Source organism: Crinia signifera, chromosome 4 (assembly GCF_055691185.1).
Source record: "Crinia signifera chromosome 4, ASM5569118v1, whole genome shotgun sequence".
In the NCBI taxonomy this organism is placed as follows: domain Eukaryota; kingdom Metazoa; phylum Chordata; class Amphibia; order Anura; family Myobatrachidae; genus Crinia; species Crinia signifera.
The window spans coordinates 21,372,676-21,394,959 of record NC_139220.1 but is presented as its reverse complement, the minus strand read 5'-3'; the positions used below and the strand labels follow the sequence as shown (position 1 = coordinate 21,394,959).

General features: G+C 46.3%; 1 protein-coding gene across 2 annotated transcripts in view; it reads left to right on the top strand.

The window, feature by feature from the left end:
* The first annotated feature begins 10,231 nt into the window (after positions 1 to 10,231).
* TMCO6 (transmembrane and coiled-coil domains 6) overlaps positions 10,232 to 22,284 on the top strand; it is a 31,699-nt gene continuing 19,646 nt past the window's right edge. The window contains exons 1-5 of one of the 2 annotated variants that reach the window (XM_083181384.1): positions 10,232 to 10,371; positions 15,022 to 15,168; positions 16,015 to 16,139; positions 17,160 to 17,269; positions 22,080 to 22,263. In XM_083181384.1, coding sequence (XP_083037510.1) covers positions 15,087 to 15,168; positions 16,015 to 16,139; positions 17,160 to 17,269; positions 22,080 to 22,263 — 501 coding nt within the window. In that variant the 5' untranslated portion in view covers positions 10,232 to 10,371; positions 15,022 to 15,086. Of the gene's footprint in view, positions 10,372 to 10,419; positions 10,441 to 15,021; positions 15,169 to 16,014; positions 16,140 to 17,159; positions 17,270 to 22,079; positions 22,264 to 22,284 lie in introns of those variants that run through there. The other variant, XM_083181385.1, reaches the window with a different exon arrangement.

The window sequence follows — 22,284 nt, the reverse complement described above, 5'->3', positions numbered from 1 at the left end:
CTGAGAGCAGGGCACTGATTGCACAAGTGTGAGTACGAAGGAGGGGCACTGGTGACTTGTTCTTTTTTTTTAACCCTTTGATGCCAACATCCCTGTGAGATGTGCAAAATATCCGCTAAAAATGCCAGCGTCGCTCACATTTGTTATATAGATTCAAATAAAAAATGTTGTGTAAATGAGATTATGGAGCTCATTCTGGTTGACTCACAAGGCTGCGAATTTCGCAGCCTTGCGAGTCCCCCAGACACCACCAATAGGTAAGGCCATGGAGGATGAGTTGAAGAATTTAAAATACGTCACACACACACAGAGGGGGAAATTTACTAAGATGTGAGTTGTATTTCACATGGGATGTTGCTATGTTGCTATACCAGTGATCTACTTTTGCTACAATTATATAGACTACCCTGATTTTGCCTAATATAATATAGGCTTGATACTATGCACCAATAACATGTTCAACAAAGAATCGATATCTTCATGTTATCATATCAGAAATAAAATTGTTCAATATGACTCATGCTAGCTCACGCTAGCCATAGTCAAGACGTCAGGATTAATGCGATATTATTGCACTACGAATCAAACCCACGTGGGATAATAACAATCACTATTGTTTTTTTAATGGAAAGAATTTTATAAAAAATAAGAAAAAGTAAAAAAAGAATAAAGTAAAAAAATCTCTTTTACCAATTTTTTCCCTCCCCCCCTTTTCCATTTTCTTCATATGCTTTAAAGATGTCTACTACACAAAAAGATGGTTACCTTTTGTTATAAACCCATCACAAATACCCACAATTATGAATTAAATGTATACATTTCTGACGGCTGACAGCTGTATGTATCGGCCCCTTTAATGGAAGTCATACTCGTTACAGGTGTTGAAGAAGAAAAACAACGTGAACAGCCGCTTCCAAATTCAGAGTTTCATAATGGCAGAAACAACATTACAATAAAGTGACATTCAGCATTCACTTACGCGTCATTTGTCATGAGCTCACTCAGTGATGCTGCCGCTGCCGCCGCCGCCGCACTCAAATTATTAAACAATGATGTTAATATACACATTGCAGAACCCCACTCCACCCATGCCTTGAACCAATCAGAGGCTTGTGCAAGTAGACAGTGCTGGACAGTTGTTCTTATCGGGTACCATCTGTAACTATCTCACGCGAGTGGTGGGGTCCAAGTCAGCAAGTCCTTCAAGTTCCTTGTTATCAGATTTCTAGTCACGAACAAGCATTTCTTTTATATTGCCCTAAGCATCAAAATTATATTAAACAGGGCAATGTGCTGGAAATTACTTAATTTCCATAACACAGGCATAGACGGCAACTATATGTGCAAAACACCTTATTGGCTATCACAATAAAGGTTTCAGCCAGCATAACAGCAGAAGCATAAATGTATATACATCTGGAGAATAGTGCAATAAATATGAAGAACCTGCCGCTGCCACATATAACTAACCGGCAAGAAAAATAAACAGCACTCTTATTGGAGAACATAGTCGAGTCCTCTCTCTTCTATTGGCTACACCGAACCTATATCAGCTGCCAGTTAAAACCTTATACACAATCCAATTGGCTCCACCACCCTACAATAGACCAGACCACGTAGTAGACAGACACACCTCCCGTGATCAAGCTATTGCGAAACGTACGTTGGGATTACCGGGTCACGTGGTGCACCAACGTGACCGGCTTCCAGCAGGCGAGGAGGACACCGCAGTTTCAGCGCTCAAAACAACACCGACGGTCTGACCTGTGCAGCTCATTATGGCGTTTCATATACGCCGCTTCGGTCCCTGTACTCTCAGTATTAGTCTGTGTTCGGTTACCGTCACATGGCACAAGCTATCCCAATTATAGGGTGCCGCTGACGTCACTCATACCACAGCTCCATTATAGGACAACTATAGGAGTTTATTACCTACCTCTATTATGTATATCTAAATAGCGCTGTATTCACATCTATCCTCCATATCTTTGAATAATAGTATAGATACCAGCTGACCATTTGCTAAAAATCTATTTTTGTCACTGACTGTTATTCAATTTACCTTCCAGCCTGCTTGGAGATAAAAACGGTTCCCTTCATGGTACAAGGGACCTATGATTTTAAACCTCATAAGATTACCTATACAGTGGTATGCAAACAAAAATGAGGATCGCTATATTGGTACAGTGAAGGAAAACCATCTCCTACTATGATTTTCTATATTTTTGCAATATCTTTTTCAATTGAACCACTAGAGCTACTAGGATTTCATGTTAATCATTTTTTAATGCATATCTATTAAAAATTGTTCTTATATAGGTATTAACCTACTAATAACGGTTCCGTGATTTAAGAGTTCCCCCAAAAAGAGTTTTCTTTTTCCCTTACCTCCCTTGGTCATATCAAATACATCTGTATGTGACCATGGAAGGATTTTTCCTCTGTGCGTGGGGCTTGTGAACGGATGTGTGAGTGTACACATATGCTTGCAGCGTTGCAAGGGGAATCAGGTAACGGGGAGGCGGCGTTCACTGGGGCGGAGTTGACCTGCTCCCTAGGCAGAAAATGACCAGCATTAGTGATACCGATTTACAATAAACCAGCGCACAATTCAACAATACAATGTTACAATAGTTACTATGGGATATGGTCATTAGGTGGACAAAAGGGTCATTAGGTCGATGCAAGCATTAGGTTGACATGGGGAAGGTCAACAGTCAAAAGGTCGACATTGAGTTTTTCCCTTTTTTTGAGCCGACATGTGCCGACAGGTGGTATTTCATGCCCTACCATTCACTAGGGTGGGGTGGGAGAAAAAAAAATATTTTGACTGTCAACCTTCCCTAATGCTTGTGTCGACCCAATACCTCTGTTGACCTAACCCATGTCAACCTTCCGCAATGTCAACCTTCCTGAATGTTGACCTTCAGTCATGTTGACCTTCATGCATGTCGACTTAGTGGTGTCGACCTAATGCTTGTCAACCTAGTTGGTGTCTATCCAATGATCCATACCCAGTTACTATCTAATTGGGAGTAAAATGATGCAACGTAATTAGGCCAACTCATTCTTAATAAAAGCTTAATTAGGCAGCCCATAACACTTCCTTATCTCAAGGTTGGTAACTACTGACTTATTGAGTCATCAAACACAGTTGGCAGATGTGCTCTGAGCCAATAGAAATCACAGTTCAGCTGAGATCTGCAGGTGGTGCACATGGTTAGGGAGTTGTTCCTTTGTTCATTATACTCAAATTATGCAATTGTCGTCACAATGCCTTAACCACGGAATCCATTATGCTGCAATATCAGGTGATCCACTTCCTTTCTGTGAAATAAATTTACTATATCTTCCTGCTGTAATATGTTCAACTCAGGGTTGCTCTCTCTGGGAGATGGCAGCCAAAAATGCCAGTATTACTACCTGGTCACCCAAGGCAGTCCCATTGGGAGGTGTTCCCACCCTCTGGAATGACTCTATGGGCTGCTATGGCTGCAGCCCACAGAATCTGGGATCTGCACATTTGCAGGACCGAGGCCGATACTGCACAGGCGCTGGTCCTGGTGCCTGTCATCTGCAGTGTGCAGGCACCAGGACCACGATTTAGCTTCTATGTGCTACTGCCGAAGCAGCCCATAAAAGCTGGGGGCCAGCACATGCCCAGTACCGAGGACAATACTGTGCATGGGCCGGTGGCAGCAGCGGCGTGGACCAGCCGCAATGGCAGCAGAGGGGGAGAGACTGCAACATGGATAGTGGCTAGGGTTGCCACCTCACTGTTGTTTGATTCCTGGAAATTCCTCCTGAACAATTTTAATGCGCGCGGCGAAAAGTGGGTGTGGCCTATCCAAAAGTGGGCTTGTTCTATTAAAAAAGTGGGGGTCGTCTATTCAAAAGGGGGTGGCAGGCAGGGGGAGGACAGCTGGCAGGCCGAGGGGGGGAGGGGAGAGGGCAGCTTGCAGGCTGAGGGAGGGGGGCAGCTGGCAGGCCGAGGGGGGGGGGGCAGCTGGCAGGCCGAGGGGAGGGGGGCGGCAGGTGGCAGGGCAGGGGGAGGGGCAGTGTAGGCAGGCAGGGGCGGGGGGACTTCAGCACGGAGATAGAGACTCCATCCCGCTCCCGACCCCAGCCCAGCTGTGACTGTGAGTGGACAGCCCTTCCCCCGGCTCCCCGCACACATACACCTGGCACATATACACAGAGAGGTATTCCCCTCCCCCAATGCCCTCACCATGCTCCATGCTGCCCGCTGCTTCTCTCTCACTCGCCGTCGCCATGCTGCCTCCTGGCCACTGCTGGTCCCGGGCTCCGGCAGCAGCATCATAGAGGAGGGCGGCGCCGGCAGGCATGCAGGACAAAGACGCTAGATGATGACATCATCATACAAGCGTCAGCAGGCAAGCAGACTGCAGTGCGGAGGCAGGCGTGGGCGGCGCGGGGGGTGCGGGCGTTTTGGACAGTACGGTACGGTACTGGCCACAGGGGAGAGGAGCTGGAGGCTTTTTTAGACACCCAGATTCCGGGAGACTGGAAAAGCCTCCTGGAGGGTTGCCACCAAAAACGGGAGAATCCCGGAGATCCGGGAGAGGTGGCAGCCCCCCTCTTACACTGAGGTTTAACAATGATTTAACAATGATGTTAATATGCACCCCACTCCACCCTTGCCTTGAACCAATCAGAGACTTGTGCACGTAGACAGTTCTGGACAGTTGTTCTTATCGAGTACCATCTGTAACTATCTCATGCGAGTGGTGGGGTCCAAGTCAGCAAGTCCTTACAGTAATTGTGTGATGACTCGAATGCAGTGTACAAGTTCCTTGTTATCAGATTTCTAGTCACGAACAAGCATTTCTTTTATATTGCCCTAAGCATGAAAATGATATTAAACAGGGCAATGTGCTGGAAATTACTTAATTTCCTTAACACAGGCATAGACGGCAACTATATGGGCAGATCTAAAATTGCACAACAATTTATTGGATATCACAATAAAGGTTTCAGCCAGCATAACAGCAGAAGCATAATACCCCTTTCACATCGCACTTTTAAAATGGTTTATGTCCTTTTTTTTTTTTCCCATTTTAAAACGTTTAAGGCTGCAATGTGAAAGTGCCAGAGTTGATTTACCGGTTAAAGTTAACCGGTATTTCAACACGGTTAAAAAGCAGAGTCCTACACGTTTTAAAGCCGTTTTTTTTGGCAGTTTGAACAGCTCTATTTCAATGGCTTGAAACGTGTCCCTTGGGGGTTAAACGGGTTGAATGTTTGAATGGTATTAAATGATTTTTAAAATGGTTTTCACCTGCAATGTGAAGGCTCAGACCCGTTTTAAAGTCCCATTTAAGAATACCGTGTCATTACCCATTTCTGCAATGTGAAAGCAGTATTAGTGTATATAAATCTGGAGAATAGTGCAATAAATATGAAGAACCTGCCGCTGCCACATATAACTAACAGGCAAGAAAAATAAACAACACTCTTATTGGAGAACATAGTCGAGCCCTCTCTCTTCTATTGGCTACACCGAACCTATTTCAGCTGCCAGTTAAAACCTTATACACAATCCAATTGGCTCCACCACCCTACAATAGACCAGACCAGGTAGTAGACAGACACACCTCCCGTGATCAAGCTATTGCGAAACGTACGTTGGGATTACCGGGTCACGTGGTGCACCGACGTGACCGGCTTCCAGCAGGCGAGGAGGACACCGCAGTTTCAGCGCTCAAAACAACACAGACGGTCTGACCTGTGCAGCTCATTACGGCGTTTCATATACGCCGCTTAGGTCCCTGTACTCTCAGTATTAGTCTGTGTTCGGTTACCGTCATATGGCACAAGCTATCCCAATTATAGGGTGCCGCTGACGTCACTCATACCACAGCTCCATTATAGGACAACTATAGGATCGCTATATTGGTACACTGAAGTAAAACCATCTCCTACTATGATTTTCTATATTTTTGCAATAAATTTTTCAATTGAACCAGTAGAGCTACTAGGATTTCATGTTAATCATTTTTTAATGCATATCTATTAAAAATTGTTCTTATATAGGTATTAACCTACTAATAACGGTTCTGTGATTTAAGAGTGCCCCCAAAAAGATTTTTCTTTTTCCCTTACCTCCCTTGGTCATAACAAATACAGGTACTTGTGTAATATCTGGGCGTCCGATTTTGTGATTGTATGCCTTACCTTAAGGCATACAATCAGATGCGATGCGATTTTGGGCAAAATCGCATCGATATCGCATGCGATGCAATTTGATGCGATTTTGCATAGGATTCAATGTTAACAAGGTCCTGTTCATTTCCCCACTATCCAAGTGGGCATAGATTTTATTTTTATATAGCGTGGCTAGCACAGCGAGCCACCAAGCCCAAAGCGTGGCGAGCGCAGCGCGCCCCGCGAGGGGATGCGGAATACATTTTAAGTAATCCGCGGCCGCTCGCCACGCTTCGGGCTCGCCACGCTATATAGAATCAATTCTATGCCCACTTGCATAGTAGGGAAATGAACAGGACCTTCTTAACATTGAATCCTATGGAAAATCGCATCGCATGCGATATCGATGCGATTCGATGCGATTTTCCGACCCGATCTTAAAATCGGGTGCCCAGTTATTACACAAGTACCCAAATACATCTGTAAGTAACCAAAGAAGGATTTTTCCTCTGTGCGTGGGGCTTGTGAGCGGATGTGTGAGTGTACACAACTGCTCGCAGCGTTACAAGGGGAATCAGGCGGCGGGGAGGCGGCGTTCACCGGGGCGGAGTTGACCTGCTCCCTAGGCAGAAAATGACCAGCATTAGTGATACCGATTTACAATAAACCAGCGCACAATTCAACAATACAATGTTACAATAGTTACTATGGGATATGGTCATTAGGTGGACAAGTATTAGGTCGACACCACCAGGTCGACATGCATGAAGGTCGACATCACTGAAGGTCAATATGGGTTAGGTCAAAAGGGTCATTAGTTCGATGCAAGCATTAGGTTGACATGGGGAAGGTCAACAGTCAAAAGGTCGACATTGAGTTTTTCCCTTTTTTTTGAGCCGACCTGTGCCGACAGGTGGTATTTCATGCTCTACCATCCACTAGGGTGGGGTGGGAGAATAAAATAGTGTGCCGAGCTTAGCGTACTAGCGAGGCACCATGCCCGAATCATAGCGAGCCATGTGAGGGGACGTTTCAGTGTCCATGTCAACTGTGTCAACATTAGGGTAAAAAAAAAAAATCTTTTGACTGTCAACCTTCCCTAATGTTTGTGTTGACCCAATACCTCTGTTGACCTAACCCATGTCAACCTTCCGCAATGTCAATCTTCCTGAATGTTGACCTTCAGTCATGTTGACCTTCATGCATGTCGACTTAGTGGTGTCGACCTAATGCTTGTCAACCTAGTTGGTGTCTATCCAATGATCCATACCCAGTTACTATCTAATTGGGAGTAAAATGATGCAAAATAATTAGGCCAACTCATTCTTAATAAATTTAATTAGGCGGCCCATAACACTTCCTTATCTCAAGGTTAGTAACTACTGACTTATTGAGTCATCAAACACAGTTGGCAGATGTGCTCTGAGCCAATAGAAATCACAGTTCAGCTGAGATCTGCAGGTGGTGCACTTGGTTAGGGAGTTATTCCTTTGTTCGTTATACTTAAATTATGCAATTGTCGTCACAATGCCTTAACCACGGAATCCATTATGCTGCAATATCAGGTGCTCAACTTCCTTTCTGTGAAATAAATTTAATGTATCTTCCTGCTGTAATATGTTCAACTCAGGGTTGCCCTCTCTGGGAGATGGCAGCCAAAAATGCCGGTATTACTACCTGGTCACCCAAGGGGAGGTGTTCCCACCCTCTGGAATGACTCTATGGGCTGCTACGGCTGCAGCCCACAGAATCTGGGATCTGCACATTTGCAGTACTGAGGCCGATACTGCACAGGCGCTGGTCCTGGTGTCTGTCATCTGCAGTGTGCAGGCACCAGGACAGTGGCGTAACTATAGCACCGCAGCCCCCACGGTCGCGGGGGGGCGCTGTGCATGTGGGGGCTGCGGTGCTATAGTAAATGCCCCCGCCCCCCATCCCCCGCAGGCTTACCTGTCTGCACGTCCCGGCTCCCTTCCTGGCTTCAAGCAATTCTATGGAGACGGACCACGATAAAATGGCCGTCCCATAAAGCAGAAAGTTCTCTGAAACTGTCTCCGGTATGGGGGCGGCCATTTTATCGTGGTCCGTCTGCATAGAATTATTAATTGAAGCCAGGAGGGGAGCCGGGACGCGCAGACAGGTAAGCCTGCGGCGATGGGGGGGGAGCACCGGGCACCGGCAGCCGGGGTTGGGAGGGGGGAAGGTGCCCCCCCATTAACGGGGGGCGCCCCAAACCAAGCTACGCCACTGCACCAGGACCATGATTTAGCTTCTATGTGCTGCTGCCGAAGCAGCCCATAAAAGCTGGGGGCCAGCACATGCCCAGTACCGAGGACAATACTGTGCATGGGCCGGTGGCAGCAGCGGTGGGGCCCAGCAGCAATGGCAGCAGAGGGGGAGAGCCGGCATCATGCACAGTGGCAGCCCCCCTCTTACACTGAGGTAGGAACCGCCGCTGGTCACCGCCATACATTACAAATAACATCACATTATATTAATCAGAGAACATCACAGTGACCACCATGCAGAGAACATCACACTGACCACCATGCAGAGAACGTCACAGTGACCACCATGCAGAGAACATCACAGTGACCACCATGCAGAGAACCTCACAGTGACCACCATGCAGAGAACCTCACAGTGACCACCATGCAGAGAACATCACAGTGACCACCATGCAGAGAACATCACAGTGACCACCATGCAGAGAACGTCACAGTGACCACCATGCAGAGAACGTCACAGTGACCACCATGCAGAGAACATCACAGTGACCACCATGCAGAGAACATCACAGTGACCACCATGCAGAGAACATCACAGTGACCACCATGCAGAGAACATCACAGTGACCACTGACCATAACATAAAACCGAGAACATCAGTGAACGCCATACAATACATTGCAGGTTATTCAGACCTGATTGCTGCTGTGCAAATTCACATGGTAGCCGATTATCGAATGACTGTGAATGAATGCGTATGGATCACATTACCAGGAAGTGGGGCATTTAGCAGGAGGAGTACACATTTTATACCTTATTTTTCCTAGCAATAGTCTGTTGTTAACGTCTTCATGACTAGACAATCTTTATCAGATCCCCGTTTATTCCCCTCTAGGGATGGCCATCGACCATCGATGATTTAAAATCATCGATGGTTTGTGGCCGATGTCGAGCACTTTTGCCATCGACGTGGGAGTACCAGATGGTTTCCCTCCATCGATAGCAAAGGAGAAGCGATGCTTTCTTTTTTTTTCAAGGTGCCGGGACACGGAGCGAACCTCCGACACCCGGAAGTCCCACCCCCATGCATTTTCTGGTGTGAGGGGGCAGGCTGTGGGAGGCGGGGTGAGTGGGATAATGCTGGCGGGGCCACCCGGGGATTGGCTCAGGGTGGTACTATACCCATTAATTAGTCACCTAAATTTGGTCAACACTCAACATATATTGGGTCAACAACAAAATTAACAATGTCGACTTTTTTTTCATGTCGACCTACGGTATATCTACCTAAAGTCTCTGTTGACCTATAGTCCATGTCGACTGAAGCCACGTTGACCTTTTATAGGTGTCGGCCTATGGCCTGTAGACCTAAGGATGTCAACCCAATATATGACTTAAGGGTGTCAACCCAATGTATGTTGACCTACATTGGGTAGACCAAATGACCCATTCCCACTAATACCACATGACATTAGGCACCTGACCTGCCAATCAGCATGCATTTTCTCACTTTACTAAAGTAAAGTAAAGTAAAATTAAACAAAACAAAAAAAGATACATGACATGTAATATAAAAATATATCAAACGGAATAAATGATTACTGCAGTAAATAAAAACATTAAGAACTTACTGGAGCATTTGCTTTGGTTTTCCAGACACTAACATGGCCAAAATTCCTTCCAAATATGGCGTCATTTGGACGGGACATAGACTATTCCCGCTTGACCCACTAGAGACCTAAACTGTCGCTGTTAATCTTGTCTTCCACAGAGTTGCCATTTTGTCATAGTGAATCACATGGCGCTCTGTGTTCTTGTTCCTCAGTAAAATGGCCGCCGTTAAACCGCGGGATTTGTTACTGCCATCCTTGTGTGCGGGTCTGAAGTAATTTTCATAGCTTAACATTAGCAGCGTGTCTGACTCTTGTAAATGCCTCTGTGTGATGTATTTAGGCGCTGAGCCCATGCTATGTAGCAGGTATGTTATGTGTTACTGACTCTGCTGTAATGGTGACTGCTGTGTAGATGCCCTTTTTTCAGGACTAAAGTAACAGACGCAGGAAGCAGCCATTCCTTTTATGCATTTTATTGATTCAATAATTTTTTTAAAGTTGTCACTTTTATATTGGCAGTAATGTAATTTAAAGTAAAACAATGTTCCAATATTTATTCTGTGCTGGGACTTGTATTTTACTCATTTAAATATGATTATGTATATAAGAATATGCTTAGCAATGAACTTGTGCACTGGGAAGCTCCCTTGCTTGGTATTTGGTAATCATTTAACATCACAACGCTTTGAAATAAATGTTGTCTTATGGGGGCAAAGGATGTCAAAATGGCACTGGCGTCTGTTAAGGGGGAGGGGCTTGAGGCAACCCACGGGCAAGCTGCAAAAAGTGGTGAGCAAGGCCTGGTATGGTTTTGTAGGTGGATAAAGCCGGATACACACTATGGGGGTTATACTGGTTGATTCGCAAGGCTCCGAATTTGCAGCATTGCAAATCCACCAAATGCTGCCTTGCGAATGGTGGCCTGGCCGCCTCCCATTCATAAGGTGCCCATACACTAGTAAGATTTATCTTCAGATCTGGCTGGTTGGAACAAAAACCTGGTAATATCTGAATGACAGTTTGGCAGTTTTCCAGCATATCCAAGCAAATGGTCAACTGTCATTTGCTCCCATCCCTTCCCATGTTTTTGTTCCAACCTGCCAGATCTGAAGATAAATCTGCGTGTGTATAGCCACCTATAGAGTGTGTTCGCACGCACTGGCTGCGAATAGATGTTTGACACAAACATCCATTGTCAGCCTAAGGGGGAACACCCAATCATTCGATGGTCGCTGACCATCGAATGATGTGGAAGGCACACGCACATCTAAGGTTGCTCAGAGCAAACTTAGATGTGCGTGGGCATTCTGAAGGAAATGGGCGAGCAGCTGACAATCAAATTATGTCAGCTACCCGCCGCTGGCACCCACATCACCGGGCGATTTCCATGGGAACACGTGTTTCCAGGGGCGAGTCCCCCAGCCTGCCGCCCCATGCCCCCACCCACTGGCCACAATGCGGTGAACAATCTGTTCTCTGTGGACGCACGCACCCAGCACATGCGCAGAAATGCGCATTTTTAAAACTTTGTGCTTGCATGCGAGCGTACGGACCTGAATAATGTCCAATAAAATTATCTTTCCAATCTGACTGGTTGGAATGAAAATCTGGTCATTTCTTGGAGCAAATGACAATTAACATCCACAGCGGGAAAAGGGTGGTAGCCTCAGGCTTAGGGCGGTATTCAATGAGGCTGATTCGCCAGGTTTTTATGGCGATTTTGTGCTGTAAGGCGAATTTCTGACTAAAACGGTGAATCACCCTATTCAATGACCACATGGCGAATACATTTCAAGGTTTTTTTCGCCATGATTCACCGAGTAGCAATCGCTATCTTTTTATGGTGAAGTGGAAGGTGAACTTTTAAAATAAAGTGTTTTGTTTTTTACAATTGGAGTAAAAAAATCTTTAATTTTATTCTGAGGAGGGACATGCTATTTTTATTCATGTGCTGTAAGCACATGAATATATATTTAATTTAAAAAAATATATATATATTATTTTTTTTTTTTACACAGACCAGCCAGCGGGGGGCCGGAGCCAAGCCACTCATTAGACATTCATATATTCACTTCACCGGATCATTACATATGCATGATCGGGTGTAGTGAATATACCCGGTCCCCTGCTGGCACCCCCAGGGGGCAGCCTGTGCTGCCTGGCTCCCGGGGAGCCCACCTCCCCCCCACAAACGTTCTGGGGCAGGCAGGGAGACTTCCATCTCCCTGCCTGCCACCGTCCCCAGGCTCACTGCGGCGTCCGCCGCAGGAGCTCAAATTCGCCGGTCAGGGGCAGCGAGCCCCTGACTCGTTGAATACTGGAGCCGGCGAGGCTCCGGAACGCGGCGACCAGTGGCGAATGTGCAGCGAATCCTAAACAGGATTCGCTGCACGTCGCCAGTATTCACATTGAATACTGCCCTTAATGCCTGGGGCTATTCAATTACAGACCATTTTTCTTGTGCATACACTCATAGATCCCAGGAGCAGCACCAGCATTCGGGACATTTAAGGTGGATTTCTGTTTAAGCTTCCTCAGGCATGAACAGAAATCAGAGTTAACTGTGGTGTGCAAGCTATATTTGAATATCCCCATCAGATCAATTAACCTGCAGTAATTGAATCCAGCCTTTAGCCTGAAGTTGACTGAATTTTAAAGTTGGCCACCTGTTCTTAAAAGCATACCAGTCATACCCTTAATCATTTCACCATACCTACGCCTCTCCATACCTATGCAAACAGTGCCATTTCTGGTGCAGATTCCCCCAATTGAACAGTCAGTACCCCTTCTTCAAAATAAGTAGTTTATTAAAGATCCACTGGGGTTATCCAAGTAGGCTCGATGAAACATCAGGAGGGAAAAATCTCAGTTTTTCACAATTTTTCCCACTGTTTCATCAATATTTTTTTTACGGGAATCCAATTAGATACGTAAAGAAATATTTTTTTCATGTGAAAACACACACGTTCATTGAAACCTGTGTGTGTTTCATTTCCGTAGCACCAAAAGCCAACGCTTATTAGGGATTTTGTCTTGCCTGCCGGACAGCCCTTAAGAATGCTTCTTGTGATTTAAGAATAATTATAAATGTATAATAAAATATTAGGCCTACCTGGGTGCTTATAATTTGGGGAATCCCGTGATGTCTGTTTTAGTCAAGGCAGTTGACTTTGCGCCAGCCGCCCTCGTGTTGATACAAACCTGCTTTGGCAGAGGGTATTTTATAGCGCTGCCATAAGCCGTGGCAGAGCTTGCTATTGGTTCAGGCTGTTATGTGTTGTAGTTACTTTAAATTAGTATTTAATTCTGTCATGTTTAATTGTGAGAACATTTCTGCTGCTTGTTTAACCTGCTCCTCCCTAATTCCCACGGATAAGACCTGTCTGCTGGGAGACCTTAACCAACGCCAACTATTTCCATTGTCACCCTCCCCGGTAATTATTGGATTTAAATTGGTTCCAGCCTATTTTGGCACGTTTTGGATGAGTCACTTTCTAACAACATTATTAGTAAATACACTATTTGGCCACAAAGATGAGGAAGTACCGAAAGCCCTTCCCTGGTGTACATCTGAGTGTCTTATGTGAGCGGCTGAGACTGTGTATGCAGCCACTTTCCATATGCTGTAGGATCGGCATCTTAAGGTGGTCTTAGCTATTGGGGTTAAGCGCCATAATGCAAAGTAAATATCACAGCATAGCAGTCCCTATAGAAACTATTATTGGGGGGTGCCAGTCGGGATCCCGACAGGCATTCACCCGACGTCAAAACACAGACAGCCGGGTTCCCGACGGCCACCTGCTATTTTCCCTCGTGGGGGTCCACGACCCCCATAGATGGAGAATAGAATAGGTGGTGAGCGTAGCGAGCCACCGTGCCCACAGCGTGGCGAGCGCAGCCAGCCCGCAAGGGGCTTAGTTGCCCTCACCATGCTGTCTTGGTCCGGCCAGTCGGGATCCCAACGTCGGGATAATGACTGTCAGGATCCTGACTGTCGCACCCCTATACCACACCCCTATTGGGATCAGAAATAGCAGAAACGCTTCAGATATTTCCAATATATTTTGCGGAACCCTGTAATTTACGTCCAGGGGATACTTACATTTTGGGGGTATCATTTTTTTTTTCTCCACAAAAATGGTTTAATAAATTTGCTTCTGAGGGCAGTATTCAATGAAAAAGTTCTCCGTGCATGGAGAGCGTTTTATTTAGCTCTCCATGCACTCTCCGTGTTCCGGAGGGCTCTCTGCCACTCCTGCTCCCTCTATTCAATGTGGTTAAGACTCGCCGCCACTCGCGGCGAGTCTTAACCCCTGCAGGGAGCAGGGAGCCGGAAGCAGCCAGAGAGATTAAAGTCTCCCTGGCTGCTCCAGAGGACTGTGGAGGGGAGGGGGGCTCTCCAGGACCCAGGCTGCACCCCCCTATAGCCAGCGGGGGACCCAGTATTCACTGCACCGTTCGTGCATAGTTACGTTCGGCTGCAGTGAATATATGAATATCTAATGAGCGGCTCGAGCGCTCGGGCCCCCTGCTGGCTGCACTGTGTAAAAAAAAAAAAAAATGTAAAAAAATATTTTTTTTAAAATTAAATATATATTCATGTGCTATAAGCACATGAATAAAAATAACATGCCCCTTCACAGGAAAAAAAACCTGATTTTTTTACACCAAAATTTAAAAAAAAAACCTTTACGTTCAAAAGTTCACATTCCAGCTCTCCATCAAAAGATGGAGAATTGCTACACGGAGAGAGACGGAGAAAATCACTTAAAAAGACGGAGAATATTTCACATTGAATAGGGTTGCTCGCTTTTGGAGAGCAAAATGCTCCATCCAAGGCGAACAAAGCACAAATTCTCCACAAAACACGGAGAACTTTTCTCATTGAATACTGCCCTTTATCTGGTTCTAGCAACAACTTATTATATAAAATGATAAAAATAACATGTATTTCACATTCATGTACAGAAATACATTGTAATTGTATTTTATTTGCTTGTTTCTTTTTGGTTTAGGATGGCAGAATGATGCAGAGAGTGAGCCATTAGTGGCTGGTGTGGCAGCTCCCATAAGCTACAGTATGTGGCGTAGAAAGAAACTGGGGAAGAAATCCCGGATTAGTTTGGAGGAGCTAAGAGCACAACGTAGAGAACGGGAAGCAGGTGATCCATCACAATGTGCTCGTTACTAAATGGGTTATAGTTAGTATTCTTCAGCTGAGCCGCCACCGTGTTGGTACAACCAGAGTCCATTTATCCGCCTTAGACAAAGAGGACTGTATTTGGTTTGTAAGTTGTGGCCAGGGCAGTGACCTTAAGGCCCCCATACATTAGGGTGAGATGTTGCATTCGATACCTCTTGTAATGACCCGGCAGCTCCCCCTACTACTAGTTTGCATCTGATACATGTAGTGCCCTTCACCGCTGTGGGATAGGACTGGACCTGCACATAGGTGTGTGCCAGCGGTGCTGATGGGTAAGATCTGATAGATTTTTCTCTGCAGGAGGTCCAATCCCTAGGGTCCGACCTGATGCGCAGAGGACCACGCAAACAAACACATGCAATTTCGTCCAATTTATTGGCCCGATCTGTCGGAATCGGACCAAATTGCAGTAGTGTATGGGGAACTTTTACATCAACATATCTGTTTAGACTCTGTGAGTTACCCAACCCTTGCCCATGTCCTACCTAGTATGTTGGCTATTGCACTGCATTGTTTCTTGTACAGTTACTGTTCCATTAATATTTAATTTTCTCTAGTTCTCCTATTTTCTCTGTACGGTGCCCTCCAGCTGTGGCAGAACTATCTAACCCAGCATGCCTTAACAGCAAAAGTATGTCAGGGCTTACTGGAATTAGTAGTTCGACAGCAGCTGGAGTGCCACTGGATGCCTACCAATAATATAGACAGTAAGCAATAAGTGGAGACTGGCACTCGTACAGCCCGCTGGCAGCTGAAACAGCCATGGTCACTATTGTGGCATTTTGTGATTACTGTGTCTGTTTAGCTCTAAGGAAAGCACGACGGCAGCAACAGCTCATCAGCAAAAGGCTGTTGCGGGACTTCACAGATGATGAGGACGATGTGTCACTGGCAGGAGGTCTGCAGCAATATGCGCTCTCTGAGCAGCAGGTTAGTAGGCCCTTTAGTCCCCAAATAAATATATCAAACCAATGATCTTGTGTTTCATCACAGTCATGTTTGGCCCACACACTGTGCAATATCAGGTGCACAATCTCAGATTCTGTGACTTACATTAGTAACGTATGTTTGCACCCCCTCTACCTCTGACACCATTGACCCATATTAGAAACGTACGTTTGCACCACCTCTACCTTTGACACCATTGACCCATATTCGAAACGTACGTTTGCACCACCTCTACCTCTGACTCCATTGACACATATTCGAAACGTACGTTTGCACCCCCTCTACCTCTGACACCATTGACCCATATTAGAAACGTACGTTTGCACCACCTCTACCTTTGACACCATTGACCCACATTAGAAACGCACGTTTGCACACCCAATCCCTCTGACAACATTGCCCGATATTACAAATGTGCGTTTGTACTACCAAGTCTTTCCATATTTGATCCCCTGACTAGGGACCAGTACTTGAATATTGTGTTTTTGTTTATTTTATAAATTAATATACTCTATTTCAATATGTCTAGTGCAACATTTCCCATACTCTTTTAAGTATTTATGCAATGTGCATTTTTGCTATATATCTTGGAATGGTATGCATTTTATTTTGCCTAATTAAAGCAGTAAATCTGATTTCCAGTTGAAAAGCTGGAAGTGTAATGTGGGCCTGTGTGATAAATTGCAGCAGATCATTCACAGATAGAGACATGTGTAAGGGCAGCACGGACGGTGTAATCTGTAATGGTTAGCATTACATCCTGAGGTCATGGGTTCGATTCCTACCATAGCCCTAACTGTGTGGAGTTTGTATATTCTCCCAGTGCTTGCGTGGGTTTCCTGCAGGTACTCCGGTTTCCTCCCACAACCCAAAAAATATACTGGTAGGTTAATTGGCTCCTAACAAAATGAACCCTAAAAATTAATGTTTGTGCGTGTACATGTGGTGGGGAATATTGATTGTAAGCTCCATTGATCATCTTTATTTTTTCTACCTTCTCAGGTTGTACAGCTGGTCAGAGATCTCCAGCATGGATCAGCCGAAAAGCTGAAGTCTCTTATTGATCTACGACATGGTCTCCAGAGGACGGACGTGCAGCTTATGTTCATTAGGTAATTTAGCGTTTTATCACCCTAGGCTCCTTGTGTATTACACAGAGCAGAAGGGGGGAAAAAAACAACTCCCCACTGTGCAAATCCCCTCTCTAACATAAAGAGTTACGGTGCCCATACACTTGTCTGATTTGGGACAATTTCGCCAGATCCAGATGGATTGGGTCAGACCCTACAGATTGAACCTGCTGCAGGTTCAGTCTGTCGGATCAGACCCATCAGCGGCACATCGCGGGGGCTTTTTAGCACCCACAATGTGTTAGGTCGGATCTGTAGGTGTGTGTGCCAGCAGTGAAGCACTGGTGTCACACACCTATGTGCAGGAGCGACTGGAAAGCGGCATCCAGGCAGCGGGGATCCGGGCAGCGGGGGCTGGGAACTAAGTAGCGCTATTGGCGGGGCAGGAAGCGCTGCTGAATTTGAATTTTTTTTTTTAAGACTGGCCGGACGCTGATTGGCTGAGAGATTCAGCCAGTCAGCATCCTGCCAGTCTTCCCGCCCCGCCGCCCAGCAAATAGCGCTACTTAGTTCCCAGCTGGAGCACAGACCCGCTGACTGACTGCCCAATGCCGCAGGGACCTCCCTGCCTGCTCCGCGCCGCACAGACCCCGCTGCCCGTTCCCCCGCCGCTGCCAGCTCCCCAGGGATATACATGCAATAAATCGCATGCAATTCAAGTGCCAAATCATATGCGAGCCTTCCGGGGAGCTGCCAGGGGGCTCTCAAGCGCAAACTGGTCCGACTTGTCCTTAGGACAAGTTGGACTAGTGTATGAGGGCCTTTAGAGCTTACCATCAAATAATTTCTCCTGCCTTCGCTAAGAAAATTCAGCCTGGACTGACTTTTCTAGCACCTGCTGTCCTCCGCTGATGTCATGTGACTTCAGCCGTCTGCCACATGCAGGCATCGCCACGCCATCAGGGAAATGCCTACCGCTTTTATTGGGATGCCCATAAAATGCGGGGCGTTCCCCCTGCCCTCCCACTATAGGGAGAACGGCCCAACGAGTGTGAAAGCCGTTCTCTCCCGGCCTTTGAGCATGTGCAAACCCCGACCATCAGGGACGGGGCTGAATTCAACCGTAATGAATGGGTCTGATTGGGCCCCTAGGTGTCCGCCAGCCCCGTCATCTTACAGATAATGTTGCGACAGTATGATGGATATTAGGGCCAGTCTAATGGTCACGAGAGTATTCTACCTTCCTTGGCCTTGTGGTGAAATAGGGGGTTATTCAATCCGGGATTCCGACTGTCGGAACGTCCCAACAGCTGGAATCTCGGGCTGCTTTAAGTTGATCCGACAGTAACTCGTCAGCCGGAATTGAATGTTCCTAGTGTCGGAATTCCGTGGATTGTCGAAAAACGTCCATGAATTCTACAGTCCGCGCCCCTTTCCGACAAAACTGATTTGACGGTCGAAAAAGTTGGATCTAACACTTTTCAATGCTGTCTTTAACCTCAGAATTGAATAGGTGAGTGCCAATAGTTTCCCTGTCGGGAAATATCGGCACATATTTAATACCCCACCTTGGACTGACATAGAAAACATTACACACATGTTGGGGGTCTGCTACCTAATACCCATTTTACACCGCCGAAAAATCCGGGTCAGCGGCGTGTCAGACCCGGATCATCGGCGGTGTAAATGGGACATGCCGTGTCCCTTTACACGGGACTTCTACCCAGGTCCTGACCTGGGTGGTAGAGGGCGGTGTAAATGGGTACGCCGGGTCATCCGACCCGGGTCCCATTTACATCAATGGGGGACGTGCAACCTGCGGGGGGGCACAGACAGCCTGCGCTGCTGTCTGCTATACCCTGCAGGCAGCGGAGGAGGTGAATGGATGCCTGTGTGCGGCATCCATTCACCTCCCAGACGACGGCTGGAGGGGAGGGGGGGGGTCCAGGTCCCGGCGGCGATCAGTGCTTGGAGATGATGTCATCTCCAAGCGGCGGCTCAGGAACCGCCTGCGCCGGGAGGGGGGGCGCCGGTGTAAAAGATAGAAAAAGGTTGATCCTGGGTCCAAAAAGCTGGGTGAGACCCGGTGTTTTGGTGTAAAAGGGGTATAACTATTGAAGCATCTACATATATATTTATATGACTTGCTGGGCTTAAAATAAACCCTAGTTCCAGTACAGCATTTAGAGAATACAATATATTTGACATCCAATAATAACAGAGCATTCAGTCATCTCCTACCTACCTCAAACAAAAATTTCCATATCAGTCTCTGTACTAAATCATGGACAGAAATTCAATAACTGTGAAATATTATTTTTTCCATCGCCGGGCCCCAAGGGGATGGTGTACAGCTGGAGACGTGGGTTAGATACTTCTTCTACGTATTACATCATCTGACAGGTTGGACGGCATTACACAGAATTGAGCAGCTCGACTGAACGAGCACTGCGTATGTCCTTTGCTGGGCATCCGCAGATGATCAGTGTATGTATGATGAACTGCTTAATGGACAAAGGGGGTTATTCTGGTGGATTTGCAAGGCGCCTTGCGAGTACACCAAACCCCGCCTTGCGAATATTTGGCTGGCGCCACCCATTCGCGAGCGCGATTCACAAGCAGGGCATGTAAATGGATGTCCACCCATTCGCAGGCCAGGGGGAACCTCCTACATCTTTCGATGGCCGCCGACCATCGAAAGATGTGGAAGGTGCACGCATGTGTGTGGTTGCTCTGAGCAACCTTACGTATGCGTACACGTTTAGGGGGAAGTGGACGGGCAGCTGACATCCAGTGATATCAGCTGCCTGCCCGTCATGCCCGCATTAGCATGAGAAAAACCCAGCGTTCCCATGGGAATGCCCCTGAAACGCTGGGCGTTCCCATATGCTAATGGAGCAGGCCGGCGCCCCTCTACGCCTCCACACGCACCCTACATATGCACATGTGCAGAAATGGGCATGCACACCAACACTACATCGGTCCCCGTGCGAGCGCAGCCCTGCTGCGAAGCAACTTGAATAAGGTCCAAATTTCTTTCCTTGTTCGCTAAGAGTGCCGGGAACAGATTATTTAAAAGGCTGCTACCATGGGAACGGTTTAAAGGTTTTGCTTTTAAATACAGAGCATGTCTGTTACCGATGTTCGGAATAGTATGATTTGGGTTCTAGCCCAGTGATTGTACAGTAGACTAGCACAGCTCTAGCATATCCTATTCCTCCCTGTATTTTCCCTTCAGACCTACCTATATGGTCATTTAAAATGTTTAGATGACCGTGACATATTCAAGTATATATACATATATCTGCAAGTGGTAGAGGAAGGCGGCTCTGCTCAGCTGTCCCCGCCCCTGCACGCCCATTCTATACACAGCATCCAATAGGCTGTGTGTACAGTATATCCAATGGCCGGAAGTGTCTCAGCTCAGCGTAAGGCATGTCGGAGGTGGCGCAGCTCGCCACTCGCAGCGGCTTTCTCGGCCATGCACATAATAAAAAAGTGATAAGTCCGTCCCTGCTGGGATGTGAAGTTCAACAACAGCTGGAAGCCAAAGGTTCCCCATCCCCGCCTTAAGGAAACATGAATAATTATCTGTGGATACGTTGTATTATGTTAGATACATTCAGTGTATTATGTTAGATACATTCAGTGTATTATGTTAGATACATTCAGTAATGAAACATAGCACTCTTTTGTTCTTTGAAGTGTTATCGGTAAAACAAATACTAATCATATATATGAGTTATAACTTTTCAGACTGTTCGTTATTTCAGCTGCTTCGGATTGTTTGCATTCTTTTTAGCAGCTGTACACTCTGAACAAGTGTTGTCATTTCTTTTTCTTTTTAATATGACTGTTTGAATAACATTGCAGTAACTACTAGACCGTATAGCATTTTATAGTGTTCAGTTATCCATTGTATAAAAAAACTCATGGTTGCGATTATTATTTTAATCAGTCAGAATCTGAAACTACTCATCCGTCATTGCTTACAGAGAGTTGTTCCTTAGCGGCGAAACGCGTTGTCAGAGATGATCTGTAAAGAGATTTCGGTACTTATGTATTATCTGGACTCTCATGTTAAATGCACCCCATTTTTTCATACCCCTACTATCCAACTACGCATGGAGTTGATTTTCTATAGTGTGGCGAGCGCAGCGAGCAACCGTGCCCGAAGCGAGCCCCGCGAAGGGACGCGGTCTCATAAGAAAAACGGGAGTCCAGATATTACATAAGTACCGAGATTTCTTAATTCTCCATCTAACTCCTCATATGGGGCATACATTTTGGGGAACGTGCTGCATCTTACAATCTATGTTTTTCTATGTAACTTTTTTTGGGCGAATCTGCATGGGCAAAAATGGGCGCAAACCCCCCCCCCCCCCCGCAAAAACAGGTGCAAATTCACCAAAATATATGAATTTGGGCAATTTTGTTTAAGTTTTCGGTGATGCTAGATTTTGCACCCAGGCGGAAAATTCAGCACTGGGATTGAGTAGTGCGAGTCAAATTCACTCCAAAAATGGGCGCAATTTGATGATTCCTCCCCCCCCCCCCCATGAGAAAAATTTGACCGGGATTGAATACCCCCCTAAGAAGGAACTCTAACCTTGGAGTGGTGAGGTGCTAGAGTGAAAACTCAGGAGTAGGAGAAGTGTTGCCCATGGCAACCAATCAGCACTGAGGTAACATCTATAATTTGCATAACATAAAATCATACAGAGCGGCTGATTGGTTGCCATGGGCCACTCCTCCTCCGGCTCACTTCTCCACGCTTATCACTGCTTCATACATCTACCCCCGAATATAACATTGAATGTACGGTAATGTTCAGTGATTATTTCTGTTGTAGGACAGAAGGCAGCATGCGGAGCCTGATTGGACTGTTCACTTGCCAGTTGGCCAATGTACAGATGGAGGCTGCCAGGTGTCTTCATGAACTGTCTCACTCAGATGACCCATCGGTGGCCAAGGCATGCCTGCCAGCCACCTCCTACCTGCTGACGTATTTATCGGGCAGTAGTGCCGATTTCACGGTAAGGGCGTTTGTATTGTAT